General features: G+C 48.5%; 2 protein-coding genes across 2 annotated transcripts in view; one reads left to right on the plus strand and one right to left on the minus strand.

The window, feature by feature from the left end:
• The window catches only part of ITGAE (integrin subunit alpha E), a 45,894-nt gene extending 35,098 nt beyond the window's left edge, over nt 1-10,796 (plus strand). Inside the window, exons 27-31 of the mRNA XM_067021497.1 lie at nt 2,635-2,691; nt 3,009-3,104; nt 4,267-4,362; nt 9,405-9,515; nt 10,479-10,796. Of these exons, the coding sequence (XP_066877598.1) occupies nt 2,635-2,691; nt 3,009-3,104; nt 4,267-4,362; nt 9,405-9,515; nt 10,479-10,574 (456 nt within the window). The 3' untranslated portion in view covers nt 10,575-10,796. The remainder of the gene's footprint in view (nt 1-2,634; nt 2,692-3,008; nt 3,105-4,266; nt 4,363-9,404; nt 9,516-10,478) is intronic.
• HASPIN (histone H3 associated protein kinase) lies at nt 86-2,438 on the minus strand. The gene has a single exon (XM_059046712.2). It carries the CDS (start codon nt 2,436-2,438, stop codon nt 93-95), a length of 2,346 nt encoding a protein of 781 aa, XP_058902695.1. The 3' UTR covers nt 86-92.
• Nucleotides 10,797-12,731: the final 1,935 nt, after the last annotated feature.

Genomic DNA, 12,731 nt, shown 5'->3' on the forward strand with positions numbered 1-12,731 from the left:
ATCGCACCGTGCTGTGGGGACAGAGGTTAAAAATGGCATCAGGGCCTTCCAGACCTGTGCCCTCTCCTTTGGGGGCGGTCAGCCACCCCAGCTTACTTAAACAGACTGTGCTGGCAGAGCAGGTCTGTGGCGGAGCTGAAGTTCAGCATAGTCTCATGGAAATGCTTGATGTTTCTCCTCATTTGCTTCAAGGCAGGGGTGTTACCCTTGGACTTGAAGGTCACTTGTTTCAGGATCTTATCTGTGAGGTAGTGTAGCCAGAGCACGTTGTTATAGGGGTGATACTCGTCCCAGCAGTTGTTGTTTTCCTTCCTCATCAGCCTGTAGATCTCAAACTGGTAGTCACCTTCTCCTGTAAACAGGTCTTGGTCCATGGAAATGTCACAGAAAACCACGATCCCGTCCCGCTCCAAGCGTGACAGGGTGTAGTCGATGATGTTGACCTGTAGCCCTCGGGTGGGGATGGAGCTCGTCTTCCCATTGAGGGTGTAGTGGAGCTCTTTGAGGCTGGTTTTCTTTAAGAGCACGTTCCCCCAGTGCAAGTCTCGGTGCTCAAAGTTCAGCGATGCCTCTGCCACTGCAAGGGACGCAGTGATCTGGTGCAGAATGCTCTTTGCAGTGGCGATGGAGGACAGCTTCGTTCTCATTTGCTCTAAGTCGATCCCTCCAAACTCAAATTCCAGCACGATGAAGAGCTGGTCTTCCTCAAAAAAGTCAGGCCGGTCATTTGCAGAACCTTTGGTTGAGTTATAGCGATCCCAGGCCTGGAGGAGCAACGGAGGGTAAGATCCTTGAACACAGTGTACCGAGTTCAGCCCAATGAAGCCTTCTGTACGGTTGCATACCTCATCAGACAAGAGGCTCAACTCTTTGGAGATGATGATCTCTGGCAGGATTTCCTCAAAAGTTTTCTGATGAGCTCCATTGACTAACTTCTGTCCTTCAATAGCAATGATTTTTAGGGCTACAGGTGTGTGGTTAGCAACTGTTTGAAACACTTCACCAAACACCCCTTCCCCAATCTTCTCGCAGCATTCCAGTTTTTCTGAGGAAAGGCAGTCGCTGAAGGGGATAGGACCCTCCTGACTGCACTCCCCATAAACCTTTTCTGCATCGGATGCCTTTTTGTCTGTGGCAGGTAGTGTCTTTAAGGGGGTGAGCAAATACATGGAGGAGAAGTGCCAAGGGTACAGGGCACTGTTTGTTCTGTTTGTGACAGGAAGGTTTGAATATTCTGATATGAGGGACTCAGAGAGAGAGCTGGCAGTGGTGTAGACACTGCACACTTTTGACACGGCGGTCACCATCTTCTTCTTGTGGAAGCTGAAGGAGGCCCTGGCTTTGGTCCAAGAGCAGGCATTCTGTAACCGAGTCAGGTCCTGGGTGACGAATGAATCTTTTTCCATCTTTTGGCCTTTTTTAAACTGGTGGTGATGGTGGAGGGAGGTTTCTGCTGTCTCTTGATGCCTCCTTTTCCGGCTTGGCCCAGTTCTCTCAGGCCTGTTGCTTTTCCCAGGTGCCATACCGCCCTTGCACCCACGGGCCTCCCCATATTCTATCTGGACAGCCTCCTGAGACCCAGCCTCTCGACCGGAGTCCTGGTCCGTGGCCCTCTTCTTACCCGTGCTGTATAAACCTGGGCTCTCCAGCCTCCTCCCCACCAGTTCCCTGTCACAGCAGGACTCCCGCATATTCTTCCCATCTGGCCCAAGCTCAGAATCCTCAGGATTTCCTGAGTCCAAAAAGCTACAGAGAGCTGACCTGAGGCTGGAACGGGCTTGGTGGGCCAATCTGATGAGCCTGTCTCCTGCTGTCTCTGCCTCCTGGGAACAGGGGAGAGGTTCCTGGTCCAGGGAGGCTTCTGGGAGGTGGAAGCCGCTTGGAGTTTCAGAGGCTGCATCCAGAAAGGCGGAGGGGTCGGCACAGATGCTGTCTCCTGGCGCAGGGGACCCGGGGTCGGGAGAGGCCGGAGAACTCAACAGGGAGGCACTGGTGCCCAGCTCGCCGCCGTCCCTGGGCTGGCCGCACACACTGAGGTCCGGGCTCAGGAGGCCCGGGTGGTCGTTGGGGAAGGGCGGTGGTCCGAGCGGGCCGCAGGGGGTGCTGCACTTCTGCGGGCACCGCGCTCGCAGCTTCAGGCGTCTCGGGGTCGCGATCATACTCGGCTGGTCCTTGGAGAGTCGGCCGCCAGCGCGCCTCCGCCGCTGACCCACCGGGCTGCCGGGGAAGTCGGGGTCGTCAGGATCGTCGGAGACGACAGACTGCGAGGGGCCGCCGCCGCTGGCGTCGCTGCTACTGCTGCTGAAGAAACGCTTCTGGTCTTGCGGCGGGAACCACTGCACCGCTGCCTGGCCCGGACGCCGCCGCGGCCTCCCCCCGCCAGCTACCCCATATGTTCGGAAGAGCCGACTCCCAGGTCGCCGGAGTGACGCCGCCATCGCCGATACCCGCCAGGCAGTTCAAATGCAAACACCGCGAGACTTCTTAGAGACGCAGACCCGCCCACCGGCTCGGCTGCCCGCCGGGTCCTAGTGCTCCCGCAAAGCACGATGGGTCTCGCGGGAAGTGGGAGAGGGCGGATAAGTATGGCGGTTTGGCTTTCTCATCGGGTCGCGGGAATGGGTCTTGTTTCAGGCTCACACTGTGTGCACCCAGAGTCCGGAGCGCGTTTGTGGGAGCGAACTGGTTCAGGTGAGCGCAGTCGTCCGAGAGGCCGGGGCGGGACGCCTGGGAGGGAGAGGGCCTGAAGCGGGTGACGTGAGACGCAAGGATTCTACTTTTCCGAGGTTTCCCCTGAAAGCACAGGCAGGGCGGTCCCCAGGCGCCCGTTAGCCTGTACACTGGGTCACGTTTGCCAGGGTTAAGACTTTGCTCGAGCCAAGTGAGCGCAGAAACTGCTCTCACCCTCTGTTCCGGGACCTTGAGGTGCTCTGTTGTGCCAAGTGTTAAAATTCCCGGCTTTTCCACCCGAAGAGGAATTGTGCCAACTAACACACACCTTCTTCCAGCATGTGGAGGAATGGCATTCAGTGAGCTGTAACGTCACCTCGGATAAAGAAAATGTAACCGTGGCTGCAGAAGTCTCCTTGAGTCAGTCAGAACAGGTACTTGAGATTTGATTGTCCTGCTGTTACCCTAAGAAGGATAATAGCATCTACAAATATGTCCAAAACAGGTCTCTTGATCCACCTCCTATCCCAACCTGTTGCTTATCCACTTACTCAGGGTTACTAACTAGGGTAACTTATTCGGGTTACGTACTGGGAATTCTAGGAATTACTTGCGACTCCTTTTCTTACATCGCCATATATGTTCCAGCAGCAAGCTCTGTGATTCTACCCGCCCCCCCGCCAATATATTCTAAATCCATTCACTTCTCTCCATCTCTGCTGGTAACTGTTGTAGTTCAGGCCACCCCTCTTACTGGGTTTATTGCAGTATCCTTCTCTCTGCTCTTCTTGCCTCTGCTTTTGCCATGCCCTCTACAAACGTTCTTCATATAACAGCTATGTTTTAGAAGAAAACACTGTGCTACTTACCTGCTTTTAAAAAAAAGTTTGAATACACTTAGATTAAAATTTGTCTTTTTCAGTGGTGTGCAAGGCACCCTATGATCTGTTCTCTGCTTGCTTCTTCAACTTAATTTCCTAGTACTCGCCTCTTCCCTGCTTCTTATACTCCAGTTTGCCAATATTGTTCTGGCCACAGGATCTTTGTACTTGCTGTTCCTTCTGCATGACACTGCTTTTCTCATAGATCTTCATGTATGTGGTTTCTTCTTATATTTAACTCACATGTTACCTCTCAGGCATTCCCTGATGACTCATTCAAAAGTAGGGACTAGTTTAAAGTCTAGTTTAACGTCTTGTGATGATCCAGGTGAGAGTGATGAGATCTGAGCTGAAGAAGTGGCAATGAGGATGGAGAAAAAGGGACAGGTGCAAGAGAGGCTAAAATAAAGAATCATCAACAGCTGACTTGGGGCGTGTGCGTAGGTCGATGAGGGTGTGGCATGAAGTAAAGAATAAGGGAAAAGCAGTTGAGGTATAACTGCAGGTTTCTTGCTTGGGTAATTTTGTGGTTGCTGAGGAATACTGGAGAAGGAACACGTTTAAAGGGACAGATGAAGAGTGCTGTCCAAGAATAGTAAGTCTGTTTTAAATCAACTATACTCCAATAAAAGTTTTTTTAAAAGTTAACTAAAAAAAACAAAACTAAGTCCATGTCTAAAATGTGTTTTGTTTTTTTTTCTTCTCCATCTTATAGTTACGAAGAGACGTGACTGAGCTGCACATCCTTGGTGAAATATCTTTCAACAAATCTCTATATGAGGGGCTCAATGCAGAGAACCATAGAACTAAGGTAATCCCTGGCTGTCTTCTCGTTTTCTGGGTGATGTCCTGGGAAAACTGTGCCTGGCCTTAGTGCCCCCGTACAGGCACTTGGCTGTTGCCCTCTTCCTGTTTTAGTCTTATCACCTCTGATCTTGACTGTGCCAGCAACTGCCTCCATGACCTTGAGTTACTTAGCTTCTGCCTCAGTTTTTCTGTCTCTGAAATGAGGCAACTGAATAAGAGGCCTAAGCAGAGGAAGTCTCAGTTGAAATAACTAGGCTGGAATCAATAGCTATATATACTTTGATTTGAAAATGTTCGTTTTTTTAAAAATTTCTTAGGTGAGAAACTTTTGGGGAGGGGATATATAACAACTCTCTTCTTAGTGTGTGGTATCAGTGTTTAGTTACAATGTTCCACAGTTACAATACTCAGGAATGCATAATTTTTTTATAAGTCTTAGACTAAGTATTAGAACCCTTGGATTCGTTTTGCAGAAGTACGACTGCAAGTCAGACTGACCTTTGTGATCTGTGGGCCGAATACTGTGTGTGCCACCCTGAGTTGTCATTCTTGTTGACACTCACCTAGATGTGCTGCCGATGTCAGAGATGGTCCATCTGTGAGCTCTGTCGTTAGGCATGATTCAGTATCGGAGGGAATGTCAAGAGGGGGAGGCTGGATCGCTAAACATTAGGTCCTCTGATTTCCTCCCTGGAGGACGGGAAAGGGGCAGTTCTCCAAACATGTCGGGAAAAACATTTCCTTTTATTTATTTTTATTTTTTTTAAAGAAGATGTTGGGGGTAGGAGTTTATTAATTAATTTATTTATTTTTGCTGTGTTGGGTCTTCGTTTCTGTGCGAGGGCTTTCTCTAGTTGCAGCGAGCGGGGGCCACTCTTCATCGCGGTGCGCGGGCCTCTCACTATCGCGGACTCTCTTGTTGCGGAGCACAGGCTCCAGACGTGCAGGCTCAGTAGTTGTGGTGCACGGGCCTAGTTGCTCCGCGGCATGTGGGATCCTCCCCGACCAGGGCTCGAACCCGTGTCCCCTGCATTAGCAGGCGGATTCTCAACCACTGCGCCACCAGGGAAGCCCTCCTTTTAGTTTTAAGTATTTCTAATACAGAAAATGATGTGGAAGAAAAAGAAGTGCCCCATTATCCCATTGCTCAGATTTGTTTTTTTACAACAGAAAAGCAAGAAAATCCAAGCCTTACACAAAGATCCCAAACAAAAAATAATGGTTCCTTTACTTCCCCCTTTCCACACCCCGATTCCCTCTTCCCAAAGGGAATTACTGTTAGCAGTTTCTTACATGCACATTCTTAAATAATTTATGAGTAAATTTCCCCCTTTTACTTACTGGTGCTTTTATTTCTATAGCATAGAGTCCCCACGATGATTTTCCTCTTTTAAAATTCAGGACCCCAAGCAAAGTATTAACATTTCAGCTGCAAGACACTAGCGCTAATGTGCCATAAAGGCCTCTGTTGTTCATCCAGTGAGGGAGGCAGAGCAGTGTCAACGGCCTGGCTCCTTTGAATCTTGTGCTCTACCTTCCGTGTGCTGGGGACGCCTTCCCTTGTGGCTGCCACAAAGTTGCCACTTTCCACTTCTCCCAGCGATATATTTTCACATGGCAGTATACAAAATAGGAAGCCAAGAGGTCAGTAGCAAAAGGAGTTTTTCCTCATTTGTCTTCCCTTTTCTTTCTTTCTTTTTTTTTGGCTGTACTGCGTGTGGCATATGGAATCTTAGTTCTCCAACCAGGGATTGAACCTGTGCCCACTGCAGTGGAAGCACAGCGTCCTAGCCATTGGACTGCCAGGGAATTCCAGCCTTCCACTTTCAAGGAAGACAGTTTTCCTAAAAACTCCCAGCAGATAATCTCTTTATAACGTATTAGTGAGAACTAGATCTCGTGTCAGTCACTGGCAAAGCGGGATGACTTTGTCATGACTTCTGAACAAACTAGGGAAGGAGAGAATGCTGTTGGGTGGGCCACCAAGAGTGTTTGCTACAAGCAGGGGTATTCTGTGTCCTGCTTCTCCCTTCCCTTCTACCAGGACACCTTTAAGGCACTTTAGGCACCTGTGGTTTTGGAAGAGGAAAAAGGGAAGAGGCTTTGAGAAGTAGGAGTACTTCTACTCAAACCTGACATGTTACATTCCTGTCATCTTGGGACTTCCTTTCATTACTTTCTTAAACCTCAGGTTCTCAAGTCTTCTCCCCATACTCCCCGCTGCCCCCCACTTTACTCTTCCATGAAGGAAAAAACCAGCTCGCTTCCTGTTCTTCTCTGTTGCGTTGCTCCCTCGCTATTCCCAAGGCCCAGAACTTAAGTTCCGCTTGTATGAGTTAAACAGTGCCTGGAGGGTCAAGCCTTGGAAGTGTTTATGACCTAATTGGAAGAGGCCTCAAAGGTAAATTTGTCCAGCCTTCCATCCGGTACAGAAATTCTCTCCAAAGCATCCCTGACCTTGGTGCTTGAACACTTGGATGAAGGGAATTCAGTGTTTTGGGCAGGCAGAGATGTCTTGGCGGCCTTCTGGCCATGGTCTGTGTGCTGGGCTCGACTTGGGAGGGCCATGTCTGGGTCTCACTTGGGAAGCACATCCCTTGGGTTTTCCACTTGAGCCCTGGGATGGAGAGAGCCTCTGGACAGCAATGTTGGGCTGGCTTCTAATGGAAGGGCTTTTCAATAGTACACGTGGATGCCATTTTGCATTTATTACTGTGTCACTGACATTAGTCTGGTGAAGAGCAGACCCTTATCTTTTTCATGTATTTCATGTCAGAAAATGTCCTATCATTCATTAGGCAAGGTCAAAAAGAGTTGTCAGAACAGAGTTGGAAGGGACTTAGAAATCATTTTGAAGATGGTTGAGCTTGGGGCATACCTGGATGTAGAATCTTGATTTTCCATCTTTCAGTGTTCTTTAAAGCTCACTCTCTCCCTCTCCCTCTCTCCCTCTCCCTCTCTCCCTCTCTCCCTCTCTCCCTCTCTCCCTCTCTCCCTCTCTCCCTCTCTCCCTCTCTCCCTCTCTCCCTCTCTCCCTCTCTCCCTCTCTCCCCCTCTCCCCCTCCCTCTCCCTCTCTCCCTCTCTCCCTCTCTCCCTCTCCCTCTCTCCCCCTCCCTCTCCCTCTCTCCCTCTCTCCCTCTCTCCCTCTCTCCCTCTCTCCCTCTCTCCCCTCTCTCTCCCTCTCTCTCTCTCCCCCACCCCACCTCCACACACACACACACACACACACACACACACACACGCACGCGCGCGCGCGCGAGCAAACAAAAGGTCACAGTCTCCTGGCAAACTTAACTCTTCTAGATAAGAGACCAAAATAGTTTGTGTAAAGTATTTTGGGCATCAGATAATTTTACTGTGCTCTTTTTTTTTTCCTTTGGTTTTGTTTTCAGTTTTTGTTTTCTTTGCTTTTCGAGGATTCTGTTGCCATCTCTCTAGCTCAGAGGTTCTTTCCTGAGCCGTGTCCAGTCTAGTAATGAGCGCATCACAGGCGTTCGTCATTTCCTGTTACAGCGGGTTTTCATCTCCAACATTTCTTTTTGGTTCTTAGGATTTCCATCTGTCCACTTACATTGCCCGTCTGCTCTTTTTCTTTGTTCATGTGTGCTGACTGCTCTAACCATTAGAGCCCTTAGCATATTCATCATGGTTGTTTTAAATTCCTGGTCCGGTAATTTCAACATTCTCGCCGTGTCTGGTTCTGATGCTTGCTCTGTCTCTTCAAGTTGTGTGTTTTTTTACTTTTTGGTATGCTTGGTAATTTTCTCTTGGTAGCTGGACACGCTGTACCAGGTAAAAGGAACGGCTGTAGACGGACCTTCCTGAATGTGGTGAGGTGTTGGGGAGAGGCAGTGTGCTCTCGTTCTGTGATTAGGCCTCAGTCTCTAATGAGCCTGTGCCTCTGGACTGCGAACTTCACCCCTGTTTCTCAGTCTTTTTCAACCCCATTAGGTGGGACAGGATGGCTAGAGTGGGCTTGAGTCGGGTACTTCCCTTCCCCCAGGACGTTTAGGCTCTCATATTACCCAGCAGGTTGGGCTAGTTAACTAGTTTCCCCTGAGGACAGGCCTTGTTAAGATGAGAGTTCTCTGGCTCATTTCAAAATGGTTCCTCTTCCCCTCCCTCTGCTGGAAGCATGAAGGGTTTTTTCTCCAGCATTTACTGTGGGAACCTGGTCAAGCCCCCAGCTGGGTTTCTTGGAGTTTGTAAGCCCCGGGGTTGGCAGCACTGCGCCGACAACAGCAGCCCATCAGCTGCAGTTCAGGTTTTCCTTCCCTGGTGCTGGTGAGCCTCTGCTCTCTGTCAGTCTCTCTGTCTCTCCCTCCGCTCTTGGGGGCAGCAGTTTGCCTTGTGACCTCCGCTCTCTTAGGGATCCAAAACTTGTTGATTTTTCAGTTCAGCTTTTTACTTGCTAGCATGGAGTGGTGACTTCCAAGCCCCTTACATGTGGAAGTGGAAACCACAAATCTCATCAGATAATTTTAGATGCTGCATCAGGAAATGTTTAGCTTTTTGCTTTACTGTCATCAGGTTTTTAAAAATATATATATACTAAAATCTATTGGTGTGCGCACTTTTTTAAAAATTCCATCGGTATTTTTATTTATTTATTTATTTATTTAATTTACTTTTGGCTGCATTGGGTTTTCGTTGCTGCATGTGGGCTTTCTCTAGTTGCGGCGAGTGGAGGCTACTCTTCGTTGCATTGCATGGGCTTCTCATTGCGGTGGCTTCTCTTGTTGCAGCACGGGCTCTAGGCGTGTGGGCTTCAGTAGTTGTGACACGTGGGCTCAGTAGTTGTGGCGCACGGGCTTAGTTGCTCCGCGGCATGTGGGATCTTCCTGGACCAGGGCTCAAACCCGTGTCCCCTGCATTGGCAGGCGGATTCTTAACCACTGCGCCACCAGGGAAGCCCCCTGTCATCAGTTTTGATCAGTACACTGTATGTTGCCAAGTTCTCACATTTTGCTCCTTAAAATAGCGTGACATTTTTTTCTCACTTTGCCTTACCTGACTTATTGGATGATCTCTTTGTTTTGTTCCAGATCACTGTCATCTTCCTGAAAGATGAGGAGGCGTCTTCTCTGTCTCTCATTATTAAAAGCAGTGTTGGTGGCCTTCTGGTTTGGATCGTGATTGTAGTCACCCTAGTCAAGGTCGGTTCTGCTCGTGTTCGTACAGGTTCTGGTGTGCGGTACGGTGCTCCTTAGCACAGCCGGCCCCCGACCTGGAGCGGTTTCCCTGGCCTCGTGGCCACCTTGCCCTCGTCCTTCAGCCACTCGCCTGTTGAGGCAAATGAGTAAGACAGTTGCCGTCTGAAAAGGATAAAGATCTAATTAAGGAATTGGAGTACAGAGATATTTTCCTAAAATGAACCTGATTGTCGTTCCCCTATTTAAGTCCTTTCCTTTCCTTTCCTTCCCCTGTTTTGATGTGTAGACTATTTCACTGCTATTCAAGACCTTCCACTCTGGCCTCTACTTTCTCCACCCTTAAGTCTTGCTTTTTTCTCAACACACTGAACTAGATAGGTTCGTGTCTGTGTGTTTTCAGTTAGGCTCTCTACACCCATAAGCCCTTTTCTTCTTCTTGACTTGCTCTCACTCTTCCCTTAAAACTCAGCCCAGAGATTCCTGAGTCCCCTGAGCTGGGCTTTATGCTGTTCCTTTGCGTCCTCGTCTAGAAACCCTTCCAAGGGGTAGTCGCCACACTATATTCCAGTTATTTCTCTTCTCACTAGGTTGTGAGTTTCTTGATGTGTAGGAGGTTGTACTTGATCTCTTTCTACCCTCAGCCCAGTAGGCTGAGTACTTTTACTTAGATATATAACCCAGTACAGCTGAAACTGTAGTACTTTGCAGAATTAGTTAAGTTAAAAAGGTTAAAGTGCTCTGGGCGTTCGGAGGAAGGTGGGAAACCACTTCTGACTGGGGACTGAGCACAGGAAAGGCTTGTGGAAAGGCGGTATTTAAGACGGGTCTTGAAGGATTGGATTATCGGGAGAGATTCAGAGGAAGCAGAGGAGCGTGGGCGCTATTTTGGCAGCAACCAGGTAGATGGTTTTCTAAAACAGGTGGTTAGGTTAGGCCTGTAATTGGGCTTCCCTCCCTTTGTTTTAGTGTGGCTTTTTTAAAAGAAAATACCAACAACTGAACTTGGAGAGAATTAGGAAGGCCCAGCTGAAATCAGAGAATCTACTGGAAGAAGAAAATTAGACCAGCTTCCTCATCCACTGGGAGAGAGTACCAACCAGTCCTGGAGACTTCTAGAGACTTGGTGTCGTGTGGATTACTTTTCCTTTAGGATGATAGCAGAATCCAGCACGTTGTTTTGTGGAATGTTGTTTTTTAACCATACATTGTCCCCAGAGTGTCTGTGCATTGTGCGAAAATGAAACTTGGGAGACATTTGGTATTAAATAAAACTGTTTTCTTTACAGAAGTGCCTTTAATATGCAAATATAATATACTTTGTGATTCCCGCGCCCCCCCCCCAGAGGAGGTTATGCAGTTATACAGCATTTCCCAGCCTTATTTGCCTAAGAGTGCTTTTTTCCTGCTGTTTCTGTTAACATCTTCCAAAATAGTGTTCCACGAAGTATATCTTGGGGGACAGTGGTCGAAAGCAGCTCCTAGTTTGGCATTTTCAGATCCTAAGATGTGGCCTATCATTTCAAATGAGGCCACAAAAAAGCACCCCCAGAACAAAGGTAAAAAGTGGAAAAACGGAGGTCACCAAAACAGGAGCAAGGGAGGAGAGGAGGAGACCAGGACTTTGTTTTGTAGTGTCTACTCAGCATCCTGCACCGACCCTCACCTGGCTTCCTGCTGAGTGCTTTGCTCAGGGGACCATCGCGCCTCACAGAGTGCCCGCTCCTCCGCAGGAGGAGGTGGAAGCAAGATTAGCCAGCCTAGTTACAGGCTGGCTTTGCTCTTAGTATCTGATTTTATTTTACTTGTATGCTCCATGCTGATAAAACTTGACCATATCTTCCTACTCCCAAACCTGCAGTGGGACAGTCTGTGTTTTCATGGGTAATAAAAGTCACTGCAAATAATTAAACGGTACAGAAGTATATAATGTAGAAAGTAATCCCTCTGATCCCTTGGTCTTCTTTATCTAATTCAGGTGCTTTCATTGTTATTTCTTCTAAATTTTGATTTTTTTCTAAAATTTATGTAGGTATAAGGTGTGAATTAGGGACTCTAACCTGAGGTGTTTTTTTTTTTCCCCCGGATGCATAACTGATTTTTATTTTATTTTCTTTCTTATATTTTTATTCGGCTGCGTTGGGTCTTCGTTGCTGTGCTCAGGCTTTGTCTAGTTGTGGCGAGTGGGGGCTAATCCTGGTTGTGCGTGGGCCTCTCACTGCAGTGGCCTCTCTTATTGCAGAGCCCGGGGTGTAGGCGCACGGGCCTCAGCAGTTCTGGCATGTCGGCTCAGTAGTTATGGCTCGCGTGCTCTAGAGCGCAGGCTCAGTAGTTGTGGCGCACGGACTTAGTTGCTCCGCGGCGTGCGGGATCTTCTCAGACCAGGGCTCGAACCCATGTCCCCTGCACAGGCAGGCGGATTCTTAACCACTGCGCCACCAGGGAAGTCCGATAACTGATTTTCACAGCGCCACTTACTGAAATATTTAACCACCTCCTCTGCTCCTCCTCGCTGTCCTGTATCACAGGGGCTGGAAGGCTTTAACCGTTTCCCAGGCTTCCTTGCAGTGGGCTTCTGGTGTGGGTCTTGCCAGTGAGGGGCACTTGCATGAGACAAGAAGGTGGAGAAGGCTTCCTTCTGCTTCTGGCCGCATGGTGGCAGCAGATGAGGACAGGCAGCGGTAGTGGCTTCTTGCAACTCTTGACCTCTGGGTGACACCAGCCCTCCTGTTTTTATTTTCTAGTCCTGCCAACAAATTTGAAACTTAACTCTGTGTATTAAATCCCTTTCTGCTCAAAATACCTAGAGTAGTTTCTGTTTTCTTTTTAAATTTATTTTTAATATATTTATTTATTTATTTATTTATTTTTGGCTGCGTTGGGTCTTTGTTGCTGTCACGGGCTTTTCTCTGGTTGCGGCGAGCGGAGGCTACTCTTCGTTGCAGTGCGCAGGCTTCTCATTGCTGTGCCTTCTCTTGTTGCGGAGCACTGGCTCTAGGTGCGTGGGCTTCAGTAGTTGCAGCGTGCAGGCTCAGTAGTTGTGGCTCATGGGCTCTAGAGCTCAGGCTCAGTAGTTGTGGCGCATGGGCTTAGTTGCTCCGCGGTATCTGGGATCTTCCTGGACCAGGGCTCGAACCCATGTCCTGTGCGTTGGCAGGTGGATTCTTTTTTATTTTTAAAAATTTATTTTATTTAATTAATTAATTTATTTATTTATTTATT

Source organism: Kogia breviceps, chromosome 19 (genome assembly GCF_026419965.1).
Source record: "Kogia breviceps isolate mKogBre1 chromosome 19, mKogBre1 haplotype 1, whole genome shotgun sequence".
In the NCBI taxonomy this organism is placed as follows: Eukaryota; Metazoa; Chordata; class Mammalia; order Artiodactyla; family Physeteridae; genus Kogia; species Kogia breviceps.